The sequence below is a fragment of the Nanorana parkeri genome, unplaced genomic scaffold (assembly GCF_000935625.1).
Source record: "Nanorana parkeri isolate BGI_ZX_2015 unplaced genomic scaffold, ASM93562v1 scaffold1139, whole genome shotgun sequence".
Lineage (NCBI taxonomy): Eukaryota > Metazoa > Chordata > Amphibia > Anura > Dicroglossidae > Nanorana > Nanorana parkeri.
The window spans coordinates 137,707-154,253 of record NW_017307407.1 but is presented as its reverse complement, the minus strand read 5'-3'; the positions used below and the strand labels follow the sequence as shown (position 1 = coordinate 154,253).

General features: G+C 39.5%; 1 protein-coding gene across 1 annotated transcript in view; it reads right to left on the bottom strand.

The window, feature by feature from the left end:
- The window catches only part of LOC108796615 (copine-4), a 200,173-nt gene that overhangs the window by 84,735 nt on the left and 98,891 nt on the right, over positions 1–16,547 (bottom strand). Inside the window, exons 2-6 of the mRNA XM_018568113.1 lie at positions 12,640–12,819; positions 11,612–11,683; positions 6,840–6,914; positions 5,477–5,560; positions 1,456–1,545 (exon numbers count right to left, since the gene is read on the bottom strand). Of these exons, the coding sequence (XP_018423615.1) occupies positions 1,456–1,545; positions 5,477–5,560; positions 6,840–6,914; positions 11,612–11,683; positions 12,640–12,819 (501 nt within the window). The remainder of the gene's footprint in view (positions 1–1,455; positions 1,546–5,476; positions 5,561–6,839; positions 6,915–11,611; positions 11,684–12,639; positions 12,820–16,547) is intronic.

Genomic DNA, 16,547 nt, shown 5'->3' with positions numbered 1-16,547 from the left:
CCACAGCTGTTCAGCCTGCATCTGACACCGCCGATTCTCCCCCACACTACACAGCCCCTGGATTCACATAGCGGGGCCACGGACTGAGTCCCCATTCCTTTGTTCTCCCCCCCCCTCGTCCACAGCCTCCTCTCCCCGTGTGGATGCACATCTTCTGGCACACCAGTTTCAGATAGACACCACGGATGTCCCGATCCTCCACACTGGCCGTCCATCCTCTGGTCCCACGATCTAAATGTAAGTGCTCAGCCATTTGTTTTTTCACCATGGTTTGCTGAGTCACTCAGTTGTTCATTGGTTTTGCGCCCTTTGTATCCATTTGTCACATTATTTTCCCTGTCACCTTCCCTGTTTTGTCCGACCCGGTCAGTCAGCTGACCTAGTGTTGCGCCCTTTTGTTTTTCTGTTTCTAGTCTTTTGTAATATCAACTTCAGTTAGGCTGTGTAATCTTCTTTACAGGCATTACTCGTATCCCTGGTGTCAACCATTTCCTATCTTGGTACGTATTCAGGAAGATAGTTTATCTCTACATTGATCAAAGGCCTCTTTTTTCTAAATTCTAGCATGGGTATTTCTGTCTGCTTGTTGACCTGTTCATTTACATTGTGTTAATTTCTATCTGTGTTCAACATAGCTGGAAACTGCATTTAATATATCTATTTAAGGAGACAGTCAATTGAAAGTCATGAAAAAGCACATTAAAAGCTTGACTGAGTACTCCATTAGATAATTAGTAGTAGAGACCAGTTTTGAAGTCTCCTAAAATAGCTACTAGTATAAGGTGTACTGGTGCAAACATGATAACAGAACAACCGCAAATGAAAATCTAGCAATTCATAAAACTTCCTGGAATGCTTTTAATGGCTTGAAAACATTACATTGAAAGTATGTATGTCGATGCACTCTAATCAGCACAGCTGCGCTTCCTTCTTATAATTTCTTTTCTTCACATTCTGCAATGCCCCTCCAGACTCTGAAGTGCTGTTCAACATTACAAATATCACGTCTCTATATTTGGATTTTTGACATTTCGAAAGTACACTCATATTATAATAACTATGAATCTAGAGTCGGCTTATAGATTTTTTTTTCCTAATGTAAGTTATGCTTAAAAAATGCAAATCTTTTTCAGAAATAGCAAAATATTCTGTATTTAGCTATCCAAACCATACCATATAGAGGGCGTGATCATATGGGGCTATTGCTCCAGGCTTCCATTTACAGCGCACTGATCAAGGAGGCATCTGCCTTCCAGGCCCTTCTCAATTTCCATTGCCAATTTAATAGCTCCCCCTCCCTTAATCTCTAAACCTTGGATCATCTGGCAACCAGCAGCCAAAGGAAATGATCATCTTTCCATTTTGGGCAAAGCAACGGTCTTGCTTAACCGCCAACCTCTTCACAGCATATACTTCCACATACACATGTACAGACCAGAATATGTTTACTCCTACCTTTAGCTTCCGATCATGATCACCACTGCACAGGGAGTTCACTGAGACTTTGAAGGTTTTCCAGGCCGGATTCAAATTATTCATAACAAACTACAATAAAATAATGAAACAGATGGCATGGTTTGTTTTAAACAACAATTTTAAAATATATGATTAATACATGAAATGTAGTCTTCTCTCTGCCCTCTGATAAACCAACCGCATGTTCAATAGTGTTAAAGAAAACATAACACATTTTACAATAAATTGTTCTCCTCCTATTCATCAAACTCATGGTGGTGTAGATATATGAGTAGAACAGGGGAAGAGATTATTCCTCCCACATGAAGCAGAATCATTGCTTCACACGGCCTGCGGAGGCTATTTATTACTTTTAATTAAGAATGACCATAACAACATTTGAAGGCTACAAAGAGTCATCAAATATTAGAGGGTCTATGCGCATAATCGAATAACTATTCAAGGATGAAATTACAGTAACCTATAGAAGGCAGGAATAGGAACTGCTGTAGACAATACTTTATGTACACCTTGGAGACCTGCTGCTACATAAACATAACCGGATTTACCATCCGGTTATGGCACAGTATGTCCAGCATGTCCATGTTGTTGTAAGAAGCAAAGAGGTGTTTTTTTTCTGTATATTTATTGGCCACAATTGTTTGTCATATCAAATAAGGTTATTTAAATTATAGCACACTATTCTAAGCCTTTGTGTAATAGAGGTAATCTTAAAAGGGTTGTGTGCCAAAAGTTGTGTACTTACAGGATCCACTACTGGAAATCTAGTCGTGTGTATCAGGTAAAATATATTTGATTCTATTGTACTTTTAGAGAAAATATAGTATCAACTGAGTTTTAGTACAGTTGGGAAAGATAAGGACCACTTTCCAGTTTTTACTGCGTCTATGTCCCCATTTGGGAAATGTCCTCTTTTCTTCCTCTCTAGTTGACAAGTATCCAACAAAACAGGAAGTAAGGAAAACTGTAATAGAGTTATGAGCTACACAGACACAAGCACAACATTTACATTCTGAGATCTCCGATATTTGTATGCCTGCAAAGGAAGTTCCTTCCAATATTATTTATTTCACAGTGCAAAGAATGGTGTGTATAACTGATATATAAACTATTTGCTTTGATGTGAGCAATCAAAAGTGTAGAATAAGCAGTGGGAGAATGTTTTTCAAGCGGTATCAATGAAAGATGTTGTGACAGTGAATCATTTAATCACTTCAGAAATTATTAGAGCATCCCTAAAAATATTGTTAGAGTTTTGACACACACAATGCAAATAACTAAAATTATGAAATTATATTAAATATAAAGTACTAAGAGCAATAATCATGTGAGAATCTTTAAAGTAAACCTGTGGCTAGGCTATGAACATTTGAGTATTTAGATATGGTTAACATATATTAAATAAGCTTTAGCACAAGCCTTGTATAGCTGCAGACCCTGTGGAACAATTTATCCTCAAAGGTCACAAGAGATGCAGTCATGCCATTCAAGGTCTAGCTCAGCAATTTGCCCCCCTTTTCACAGAGCACCTTCCCAGAGTTTTCATTAGAGTCTGGAAAGCTGTCAGCCTGCCAAGTAACTGTTGGAGGGGGGAATGGATGAGCTGAGCTGCTAAAAATAAAAGTTAAAGTGTTTTTTGCTGTAGACATTGTGGAGGAATTACTCCACTGTGCCTGCAGCTAAAGAGGGCAGTCATGGCTTGCTTTGAAGCTTGTTTACTATTTTTTCAGGAATGTGCAATTATGTTGGGTGTCCGTAGCCTGACCACAGTTGCACCTTAAAAAGTGTGAGCTGCATAGAGTCATTGGAAGCTAGGATGAAGGCAGGTGGAGTCGCACAGCATCATTGGCTGTTATGGGGCAGACGGTCAGCAGCACCTTAGCAACCAACGATCTCGCTGCCTGACATCTTTTACAATTGCCAGGTAATATTATTTACCATATATGGTCATGACTATACTGTAGGCAATTGCAAATGGTACTAGTAGCTCTTATGCAGATTTTATATTTAATTGACTGATTTGTTGGCTCACTATAATGTTCTAGCCACTCAGGCCTGCTTTAAACTATACCAGGAAACGCTCAGAGGCTGATTACCCCCAAACTAGTAAACAAGCCTTCTGTTACTTAAAGTAGAACTTTAATCAAAATGTTTTTTAATACATACTTACACATCAGAACTGAACTAAAAACTATAAAGCTTTAATATTAAAGGTCTATTCCAAACTTAGACTTCCCTAATCTATTTTATTCTTCAACAAACTTTTGTCAGTCACCCTGACCAATGAAGAGAACAACACATACCTAATATGATCTGTCAGGAATCAGCTGCTAATTTGTATCTAATCTCCCCAAACCAAAAAGCCAAACTGAATTAATACACAATTTAATTGAAAGCAGAACTCCGGGCAGTGAACTGAAATAATTAAATTTGACCATCCCCAAGCTTATGAATAATATTATGCTCATTTTTTCAGGGGATTATTTAACAGGAAATATTACTGTCTGTGATTAAAGCCTCCCATTCTCTAGCACTAAAATATGGGTGAGCACTCATACGTCATCTTGTACAATGCAGGACCAGTGGTGGCTGAAGACCCTGCATTGTGGGTGATATTGTTGGCGAGAGGGGCAGCAACAAGACCGGTCAGAAACTGCCAATAAGAGCAGCTTTAAAGAACTCTTATAGCAACCAGAATAAGGTAAGTCATACTCCCTGTTAAATCACACCCAAGAAGAACGAGCATTTTGACATGAAATGGACATTTAACTGTCGAAAGCCTTTTTCCTCATAATATGTTATTTAATCTGAGGAAGGGTTATTTTTCTCACCTCAAGTGGCTCCTTTCCTGCTCTCCTCAAAAAGACAACTTTTTGAAACCCATACCTTTTGCCAGACTGAAGCTAGCTGCGTTTTAAAGCAGACCTAAACTTATAAATACCCCTTTGCCCAATTGTATTCCTCCACTCTGCCTAATCTTAAAAGCAACACTTTTTTATATAAAAATGTTTTGTGTTTATGGTTCGCCTAACCCCCAATCCTAGGCAAGAATTAAGTCAGCTTGCTTCTGCAGCCTCCTCGGATATCTATATTAGATATCCCAGGAAGCATCAGCTGAGGAATACAATGCCAAAGAAGGACCCAGCATGCGTCATTAGTAGGGCAGCTGCAAGAACCTGGATGTGATCCAGAGAGGAAGATGGTGGTGTGGAACTTAGTAGCTAGTGCAGAACGGCAGATCACAATGATCAATGTTGGATTTGCTGGATGTGCGACTATGTTTATTATGGATAACTTAGCATAAAGTTAAGAATACGATGAGGTGGTGAGATAAATAAAGCAGAGAGGAAGATGACAGCGAGAGACCTGGTATGCAGTGCAAAGTGGTGGATCACAACAGCCCAATGCTGGGTTCTCTGGGTGAGTATATTTATTGTGGACAACCTAGCATGAAAGGTAAGATGGTATGGAAAAATAAATTAAAGCAGGGAGGGGAAGTTACTCTTTAAGCAGCAAAAAATCATCTGAGAATCTTTGGGAACTGACTTTTACAGTCAAAATAGTTCTAAACTTAATAAAATAATGTGTGTGTTCAGCTGATTAATGTCTTTGATGAATTGAAAAATCCATTTATGGATGTAAAAAAAAAACGAAAAATGCAAGGTAATAAAAGCGCTGCATGTGTCAGGCTTTTGTGAACGGAGCCTCTGATGTGGAGGTGTGAATAATACAACACACACTGGGTTTCAGCTTTGTTTCAGGACTCAGATTGCTCATAAATCTTTGCACATTTGACAAGTTACAAACAGATGCTAAGTTATGTAAATGCTGTAAATGAGAGAACAATGGAGTTCATTTAATATACCTTATGTTCATAACAATACAGATAATTAAGCATAACTGACACATTAAACATTTGTTTAGAAATATTGATAAACATTCACTCATGGAGCCATTCTATGTATCCTTCCCAGACGCACAATGTGCTGTAGGCTCTTACCTCAGTCCTGTGAACCAGCTGCTGTGTACCATCATCGTTCATTCGGAAAGCTTCCAAAAACGGGTCAGATTTGCTGAAAAAGTCCTGAAATTTAATATTATTCAATTATAAGACTGGCAGATTCAATTTTTGTCCCTTTGCTGCTATTCTGTCAGATTAAGATATGGTCTTTGTTAGGTTTATTATACTGTCATCCTTCTTAAAATGTGCAGTTTTATTCAATTTCATTTTGCTCAGTGGGTATGATTTCCAGATTTAAAAATGTGATAGCTTAACAAAGTCTGGTTTGTAATGCACATTAGTTTAATGTGCTCACAGAAAAGATACATCTCTTTGTCATTTAATCATATAATGATCTGCTAATATTACTAAATAAAGGGAAGAGCAAAGTAATAAAATATCTTGATTTGAAGGATAATTCTACCACACACTCTACCACAGGCATTAAAGGTTTTGACACATTCAGACAATAAACAGGCAATGCATGGGGGTAGAAATTATGCCATTGGATACTTTCGAGATACCATCATTGCTCTTTAGCAGTTTAGACCTAAGCCTTGCTTTGTAGTTCACAGTCTATACTACTGACATGTGATATGATTATGTCAGTATGTATGTGTGCTGGGTTCTTTTCTTTTCTAATAATGATCGCTAGCTATCATCTATGGGTATTTGTACTGTGGTGAGATTCTGTCAGTCCTTTATATAGAATAATGATCCCCCTATGTGGTCTCTGTCTCTGTTGTTCCAGCTTTGGTCTGATTCAAGCAGAATACTGTAAACATAGTCCAATTATAAAAAGAGATTGAAACAACCCTCTTGGCTTGGAGCCAAGTCAAAGCTGCAATAGTACAGGCAGAGGATGAAGTATAGATTTGTAATACCCCATATTGATGCCAGTGGATTACAATGCGGCTTGTTTACATGTGTAATACACAATTGCCTGTATCAAAAAAAAAGGCCAGCAGAGACTTTTGATTGCAGGCTAAAATATTCTTTAACTGAGACTGAACTGGCATTATTTACCTGTCACAATGTAATTACATCAAATAGCTTAAATTTCCTATATCAGAACTAAAAAAGTGAAGGCTCCTCATAGCCAAACTACAGTATATACACAATGTCATGGCTATCCATTTTGCCAAAACTGGTCAATTAAGATAGATAGATGAGATAAATAAGACTAACAAATAAAACTAATAACAGAGACTGCTGAAATGCCTATCTTCACTGCCAAACGACTGCTCCAGGCTGATCCTAGAGCAGGTCATGAGACCATATGTCAGGGTAGTAGTCCCATGATTGCTGCTGAACAGGAGGCGCTTCTCCATAGGTCAGCGAATGTTTGCAGAAAACATATTACCTTGTCATCTAATTTCCGGGCACTGAAGGAAAGTTCAACATAGTCATCATTTCCAGATAACTCTTCAGCAATCACCTATAATGAAAAGGAACAAGTTTTGTTTGGTTTATTAACTTCCTGTAAATTGATAACTGAAAAGTGAGCATCTTGAATGGCTTTTTCAAAAGATTCATTTATTCTGCACATAGAGCACACATGGGCACTGCTTTTTACCTCTGTGGTATATCAATAGACCCATATGAGTTGTGAGGTCACATAAGTCAAGATATAAATATTGCCGGGAGGGCAGCTCCAGGCAAAAGTTATTTTTTTAGTAAGAGCTACAGCCTCTGCCAGTCATTTCTTGCTATCTATGTCCCCTATTGGGGATGTGTCCCTTTACTTCCCCTCCCAGGGATGCGATAGGAAAATAGTGACTATCTTCCCAAAATAAGTCACTGGAACAGGTGGCTTGTTGGAAGATCTCCCCTTTACTGCTACTCCTGCTAAATTTTGGCTTTCCCCTTACTTCCTGTCCCAGTGACAATTATGACAATAGCAGAAAATTAAGAAAAAATTCCCCAATAGGGAAACAGTCAGAAAACTTTGAGGCTGGGTGTACACTGCTGCGCTTCATTAAAATGCACAATAACGAATGCCTTACCGCAGCACATTTTGGAATGCTACAGTGCCATTCAATCTAAATGGTACCCAAATGCACCTCCAAGAGTTGTCACAACAGTTGGAATCCAGTCTGAAGATGAATTTCTCATAAAGCCTATCATTACAGAGGTGAGTGAGGGCTCACATGCTTCACATGCTCTTAATGTGTCAGCAGAATATGCAAATACTTTAATCTACATAGCCTGGGACAGAGATTCATCTTACGTAAACATGCAACATTGAACATATAAACCGTTAATATCATACAAAGTAATGTGGTCATTGTCTGTATCTACTGTAGGCAGTTCATTGCCCCCTGCTCAGCCCCTCTTGGATGATTGACAAGAGCTCCCTGCAGGAATCTCCCTGTCAAAACAGGAGTTGATTGGATTGTCCGCAGATGTGGGATGTACTTCCCGCATTGTGTGAAATCAGACACTGCCTGTCCCCTGGCATGTGGAAAGGGATTAGAAAGGAAGGGCGTTCGGTCTCCTGACTGCCAAATAAATCCTAATAAAAAAAGGCACAACACTTTTATTTTTAAAATATGTAAAAGCTATTGTGTTATATTTTCTATATTACAATGTGATTTTGTTGTATTGTGTTCATGTACACTTTCATTACTAGAAAGCTTTATATAGAAAATTCTACACCCCTTTTCAGACCTATATGAGAGTTGACTGACAATCCTTCATGCCACGAGTGATGTCCTTACTGTATAATAGCCATTTTTCCCTCAGAGGACCAGTATATCTGTATTTTAGCTATGAACAGTGCTCGGCTTGTCATATATCAATACCAAGTGATTCAGGAATATAGAGGAAGTGGTCATGTGCTGGAAGCTAAATGATCAGATTGCTCTCATGCTGTCTGGGTAGAGTGCTTTGAATCAGCCGAGGTCCACTTCAAATTTTCTGGAATAAAGCCAACTGACATGAAGCCTCTACTGTTTTATTGTAAAGGATTTATGTGCTGGCTGTTAGAAAAGATTTACTATTTTCAGGGTTATTACCAATACAGATGTTGCTTACACCACAAAACATATTATACCTAGAAACATATTTCTCTTGGCAGGAACAGAATATAAACATTCTCATTCTACTAAAACTTTTGTTCATCAGAGCTATATTTGTTTAAAAAAATAGGCAAAAATCAATATAGGTGCGCACAAACCCAACGGGACTTCCAAAATTCTTACAAATCTAAAAGATAACACTGTATTGAGTTAATAAATAATTAATATTTGTAAATTTAGAATTGTGCCTTTTTGCAGAAACTGTTAAAATCGAAGAAACACAAAACTGTAAGTAAGCAACCTGAGCACAAAAACCTTGAGTGTGTTGTGATACTCGACAATCTGCAGTGCAGTGACATGTAGTGCCATTAATTTTAGCACACCTCAACTCATGGCACAAAGCAATGGAAAGAGAGAATATTTTTTTAACTGATCTGTTTTTTGAGGTTTTTTTTGTCTGTATCTTCTTATTATTAGAGATAGTTAATACCACCACTGGTCCTTTGGGGCTAGCTTTTGGGCTTGTATTTCAGCTCTTTCACAATTTTCCATGCCCTGGGTAACATATGCAGGGTCAAGATATCAAGGTATACTGGGACACTTGCCAGGGTTACCCTCTCTCTCTCCTCTTCTCTTTATGTTAGCTATATAACTCTGCATGTAATATTCCATCACTTTTCCAACTCCTATCAACTATCTTGGGTTTATTTACCAACCATCCTAAATATCACATTTCCTCCAAAGTAGTGAGATTACTGAAAACTAATTTTCCCTTCCAGTGGGTGCCAAAATTCCTGGACTACTTAGGTATAAAACTTAGGACTCCTTATACCCAGCCAAGTACTCACCCTGTTTTCAGAAACTGAGACTTATGCTGGCCTCCTGGAATTACGCCCTATCTCCTGTTTAGGCCTTATCCACTCTGTTAAAATGACCCTATTACCCAAACTCTTATATGTATTTTGCACACTACTGGTCCCCATCTCATCCATCACACTTAAGGCAATGCAAAAAAAGTGTCATATCTGTTATTTGGAACCAGAAAATATGGATATACTGTACACAGGCGATATGGAGGTATGGGTGTTCTCAACCTGCTCAAAAAATACACATATGGCTCACATAGCCACTCTACATACACTAAAGAATTCCCCTTGGTGGATACTGTTAGAAATCCCAAACTCTTCCCCGGTGTCTGTCACCTCACTCCCATAGATCCCTAACTACCTTTGCCCCACCTTCTCTTAGTCCCATTTTATGCGATACCTTATGGATATGGGACTCACATTTTCCAGCTTATTAATTTCAGCCCACCTACCTATGTCTATCCTAATGGGAAACTCTGTGTTCTCACCCCCCCTAGAAAATCAGTTTGCATTCCAATGGTGGGCAGATAACTTCAGCACTATATACCGTCTAATGATGATCTTATATCTTGGGAACTCTAAGAGATAAGCATCAAACTCTTTCCAAATAGATTGTTCGATAGTTGCAAATATGACACTAGTTCAGGCCCCCCCTTATCCTTAACCCCCCTACCAAAAACATTCATACTCAGTTCAAATGCATCTGCTTGGTTGACCCATGCACACCCAGGCTGATCTCCTTTTATGCCCATCTGTCCCCACTTGATGTTAAAAATGACTACCGGACGTTTCTGCCGCTCAAACTGTTGAAGACGTATCTAAAAGTTCTTCTAATATCAGTTCTCAGGAGACTGCTTATCAATCCCTTACCCACTGGTATCCAGTCCAGGGTGGCTCACCTACACCCTTCAGCTTCTAACAAGTGCTTAAGGGAATATAACAAGGTTGGCGATGTTAAACACATTTGGTGGACATGCCCCTTTGTTACTAGTTCCTGGACCAAGGTATGTTTTTTAAATAAATTATTTATTTTTTGTCATTTATACATGGGAAAAATATAGAGAAGTATAATACAGCAACAAGATGCAGACAGAGAAGGAACACAGAAAACCCCCTCGATCAATGTGCCCACTGCTAATGTGGAGATACTGTCAGGAAGCAGGGGGTGTTACCTCTACTCGGGGACCACGGGCACGGCGCAGGGCACGGGTTCCCCTTCAGCTCGGTAGAACACCTGGTGCCCGAGGTGCGGGTGCGCATGCGCGAGTCACACGGCGTGTGCGCATGCGTAGTACGCAGGCTGCGCGCGCATCCCCGGGAGCATAGCGTTCCTGCGTCATCTGGCTATCAGGTGTGAGCCTTGCTGGGGGAGGTTCCCAGTACACACCTTCCATCTTCCTCGCCTGCCATTGGTTCCCGGGGAGGGAGGCCTCCTGGTTGCCTCGGTGACCAGGGGGTGGTCCTACCTCCCCTGGCTATAAAAACCTGGCCTGAGCTCTGGCTTATTGCTGAGTTATTCCACCTTATGGTGAACACCTAGCCTCCCTGCTGATCCTCCTATTGCCTGTTGTCCCTTTGTATCCTTCCCGATTACTGACCCTTGGACTGTCTTCCGCCTTTGAACCTTCGCTGCCTGCCTCGACCCGGATTGGACATTGAATAAACCTCTTGGATTATCCCTAAACTTGTACCGCGTTTCTGGACTGTCAGCTGCTTATTGCCAGTGGGTTCCTCATCTCACTACTAGCTCCCTGGGACGTCTGACAGATACCATGGGTGCCTGGTCCAAGGTATTTTTACCTTTGCATTCCCTACTCCATATACAAATACAGCATAGCCCATGAATTACTCTACTGCATGATCAGATCAAGAGACTACATAAACAGCAGTTAAAATAGGTAACATTTGCACCCTTAGCAGCAAAAGAAACAATAGCCTCATCTTGGAAGTCACTATCTATACACTTTCATTTATTAGCATTCTTGAGCTATACACATTGTATATTCTATGTATTATAATATGTATATGCTGAGTGTAGTCAGTGCTTCCTTTGAATATTTTGAATTTGCACTTTTGGTTGTGTGATGTTACCCTCTTTCTGTCTGTATATACCGTGAAAAAAAAAACAAACGTTTTTTGTGGGCGCCAGCCCAAGGCCCATAAAAGCGGAAGCTTCAGACATACTATAGAATAGATTATATAAATAGGATCAGTCACTACGAAGGTGTGAAATTCTCCAGAAGTCATACCGTTATAGATGATTTGCCTGCCGTGTTTCCATGCTTCAGCAATGATTTTGACAGCTTCCTTTGTGATACAATCTGCACAGACACCAAGTAAAATAAGAACAGATTACTCATGTAAAAGAAGCAAGTACTCATCATTTCAAAATAAATAATTTTGTCTTCAATAGATTTGTCATAACAGAAAAAAAAACCTTTAGTCAATGGTCAGTACTCCTACATAATGGTTATCTGTAATGCAATGGAGGTAAGGAATAGAGTTGCACATACTATACAGCATAAAAATGGAAAAGCTGTATCTTAATTTATTAATGTATGCGGTGTCAAAAAATTATTTATTTCTTTGCAAATATATAGTATATTAACGTCAGTGCCTGCAGCTAGGAGCTTGCTATTTCTTTCCTTACAACAAGCATGTAGACATTCACAAGACACATTTTAGGTGGAAACTAACTAACCAAAAGCAATTATTAAAATATTTAATTTTACTTTCTCAAAAAAAAGTAACTTTAAAATGGGTAAAATCAAAGACCTTCAACCTCCACTCACCCTAAAGAACAAGTATGGTTAATGTGTGCAATTGAGGCCAAAACTTTTTTCTATCTTTGGATAGAATGGAAAGGTATTAGAACACCTGTCAGTCTTTTATTGCTGTCTGTGTCCCCATTAGGGATATTCTCCCTCTCTATTAGTCCTGGTGACCTTTATAACTAAAAGTGAAAGTGAGAGAAGATCCCAAATTTTAGGTTGTCACCGGAATAGAAATAGAGAGGGAATATTTCAATGAGGACACTAGTTCTGATGACCACCAAGGCTTTCTCACATTTTAGAGGCATTTCTCTCACTTTCTGTTGAGGCTATCAGACAGAAAGTGAAGGGAAATCTCCCAAATAGGACATGATGGCAAAAAAAACTAAGTGGGGTTACAGCCCTCCTTACTCTATCCAAAACTGAATAGAAGATTTGGCTTCAATTCTAGTTGAGAGGTCTTGTTTAAGTTATTCAAAGGAATCCAATTAAAGTTTGCTTCTTACTTGCCCCAAAGTGCACTCCATACCACCCAGGAAGTCTGCATCTTTCAAGCCATTGTGATTACTGCTTATGTCATGAACCTCAAAACGTAGGCGCTGAACTTCCTCAAAATAAAAGTCAACTGTGAAAATTTTTGAGAAAATAGGGTTGATGCATGTTCTGATGATCTCCGTTCTGTCTACCTGTGAAGAGAGAAAAAAAAAAAAAGGAACATTTAGAATGCAGACTTTTATTTTTCTACTGTTATCAATTCAGAGAAGAAAACCATTTCATATCTGCCACAAATCTAACAAGGTTTACACTTTTGTATAATACCTTCACCTCACCCCTAAGATAATAGGCTGGACCTTTGACTGACAAATGTAACAGAAAATTCTAACAGGAAGATAATGACTGTTGAGTTACTTCTTAATATTTTGTAAAGGAAACCTGTCAGAAGAGAAGCATTGAGGCTGCCATGGCTAAGCGCCCCTTTTGAAAATGCTGGTTATCCAGTTGTCATGCACCAAACATTTCTCATGATTCAAAACAGTAATGTGGATAATGACTTCTGACTTTTCTGTGGCTTAGATCTGAAAACTTGCTCCAGGTCAATGAATATAAGTCAGAGGGTTAGCATACAAGACAGATATCTAGCAATTTGAGAAGAAAGTTGGAAACCCTGTAATTCTGTCACGATGGGTCTTCTTAAACAGAAACGTTCAGTTCCACAAGAATATAAACACAATGGTACCTTCAGAATCTAGCCCTCTAGATGTTTCAAATGTTCTCCTCCATTTCCATGTATGCAGAGAGCATGGCTTCATGTTCTTTATGTTGTGCAAGAGGCAGTATGGCAGTGTCCAATAGCAAAAAAACTGGCTCAGATCTAGAGTACGTCTAAAGACGCCCGCTCAGATCTAGAGAGCCGTTGTAAAAAAACGGCCGGCCGGGAAGTGGTTAAAAGACAATTGCACCTTTGTTTTCAAAACCAATATTGTAGTGAGTCTGGCACACTTATTACATTAGAAATATAAATGTTATACCTGTTTTCCACACAAACTGAGATTTTTACCATGGTCTGCCTAACTTAACTCTGTTGCTAAGAATGAGCAAAATGGTGGCTGCTTACATCATCCCTAACTGACCATCCGGATTCCTGTGAAGGAATGAGGGCAAAGGAAGTACTCTTCTGTGCGCTACAAGTCCCAGCATTCAATGCACCTGAGGAAACTTGAGCCCACCCTTCCCCTTTATTCTTCCTGCCTACCTGCTGTGCACTGAACAGAAAAGCAATACATCCATCTTTGGAATTACCATATATATTAAGGTGAAGCTGACAATAACCAGTAGGAAAGCATAATTTTGGTAATGTTCAAGTGTCAACCGATCGGTTAACTGGCAGACAAAACAAACAAACCTGATTTGTTAAAACAGTTCCAAACCTTTCCAACTGTACAAAAATATGGGTTATATTCCCTTTGAGAGAGAATTCCCATCCCATCATCCAATCCTGTCCTGAAAGCAGGAAAGGTAAAGCGCTTCATGGATAGTGTGCAGATTCAGGTGCTGGAGATGTTAGAAATATTTTAAAGACTAATATATCCATAATGAAACATTTCAGGTTCGGGTGACCTTTTTGAATGTCCAGAATAATATAAGCCCCTGAAGAAACAGAAATGTGTGAACATTTTTCTATTTATTATAACTGGATACTTACAGGGTTATTCACAAAAGGGTGAAGAGTTTGGAGAAGGCAAGAGAAGTAAACAATCTAGGACAACATAGCTGAACTGGAAAGTGAGCTGAATAGTAGAATGTTTCCAAATCAGCCATGTTGTCCTAGATTGTTCACTTCTCCTGCCTTCTCCAAACGCTTCACCCTTTTGTGAATAGCCCTGTAAATATGACCTCATCATATCCCATGGATTACAAACATGTTTCTGGTGTAGGTATGCTTTCATGACCCAGCACAAAGCAGAGACCATGAGCAGCCTCTAGAATGAAAGAAATTGTTGAAGGCCCCAGTATTTTCAGCTACAGAACTAGTTCAGCAACTGCAAGAAAACGTATTAAACAATGTGCCACAATCACTAAAATTGGACTACTTTAATCTGATGCCCGTGACCACCATTATTTATCACACATAGAATGAGATTTGTTCAAGGAAGATTGCATAGCATGTCCAACACAGATTACGAGACCCAATATGTCATAGCATTTTATCAGCATGATCATGAACAAGATCTTAAATTAAAGTACATATGTGAACTTTGAGATAATTCCTTTTCACTTACACTTTGGGAGATTATAAGATATAGTTGGCCTATGCTGTTGGCCTATGCTGTTGGCCTATGCTGTGCAGACTATTCAATCAAGAGATATGTTGCTTATCATAGAGCACTGCATCTTCTACCTTCAGCTGAACAGCTACTGACCTCAATCAATAACAGAGCATGCAGTCTAACTGGTACGGAAAAGAATGTAATGACTGATATAAGAGATAGAAGACACAGACACAAAAATGAATTATTCTGCTAGCCCTTTACTCAGGGACAAACCTTTGTGACAAAACTTTATTGGATGATGATGCAAACTAAGGGAAATAGGAAGACGGAATTAAATCTGAGGACCCTGTTAATATTCAAGAAACTTCTTTAAAGGAAACCTGTCAAGAGAAAACAATGGAAGCTCACCACTGCTTCTGAAAATGCCAGTTCCCTTATGGTCTCATATTCCCCTATCATCAGTGGATCTTGCGCCAAACGTGTTATTAGGATCCAACAAGAAGATAGAAGTTAGATAGATTGTCAATGAGAGTCTCTCTGTGGGTTGGTGTCTGCCTGTGTGAATCTGTGTTACAGCTGCATGATAAAGATTTCAGAAAGAAATATATACAGGTCCGAATTTCGGCTGGTTCCTGATGAACAGGCCAAAATTCGCACAGTGGGTGCTGCTGTTGGCACCCTTCCAGCCGGCATCCCTTGATCAGCTGATGGAAGGAAAAGGTTGGAAATTTCTTGGCTGAACGGATCTAGCAGCCAATCAGTGGCAAGCTTCATTTGGGTATGCGGACAGTGGTCGCTGTCAGCATACAATGCAAAACAGCAGGGCACTCGTCCATCCGTGCTCCTGAGTGTTGATGGGGGAATCTGTAATATTTTCTTTGTTCAGCCTGCTGGTTGAACGAAGAAATTATATATGTGTATACCCGGCTTAAGATGTGATTGTCTATTGTAATTAGTAGACCTGAATGGTCCCACCCACCGCACTGCTCTCTGCATAGACTATGTGCTGCACAGTGATGCTGTCACTGCTATTTTCACAAAGTAATATCAGGGTTTGCAAAGACAAATAATGCATACAGAGTTGTTTAAAATCCTTTATTGCTATTGAGGAATATATTTTAAGTTTGTGTACTCAGAAGTCAGCTTCAAGTTTCATTGGCTGAGATATACTGTATGTGGACTGAGTATTATTTTTTTGTTTTTTATTACAGGTATTTATACACTGAGTGGCCAGATTATTATGACCACCCCATCAGTACTTTGTTGGGCCACGAGATGACTCCACGAGATGTTGAAAGGTGATGCGAGGAATCTGACACTGCACTGTTGCCCTTCTGTTGTCTTGTACCAGTCTTGCCACTCTCCGTTCTGCCCTAACATTGACTAGTCGCTGACGGCCACAATTCCCACGTTCAGACCCAGATTTTCGGCTGACAGTCCAGTCTTTAAACACTTTAACAACAGCTGCTCTTGAACATTTAACAAATTCTGCTATTTTGCTGATACTCGCTCCATGGCTCCGAGCACCAGCAATCATCCCACGTTCAAAGGCTGTTAAATCGCGTTGTTTACCCATATCTTCAGAAAAAAAATGACTTCTACTGTCGTGGTAAACAACCTGCTTCCCTATTTATAATGGTCTG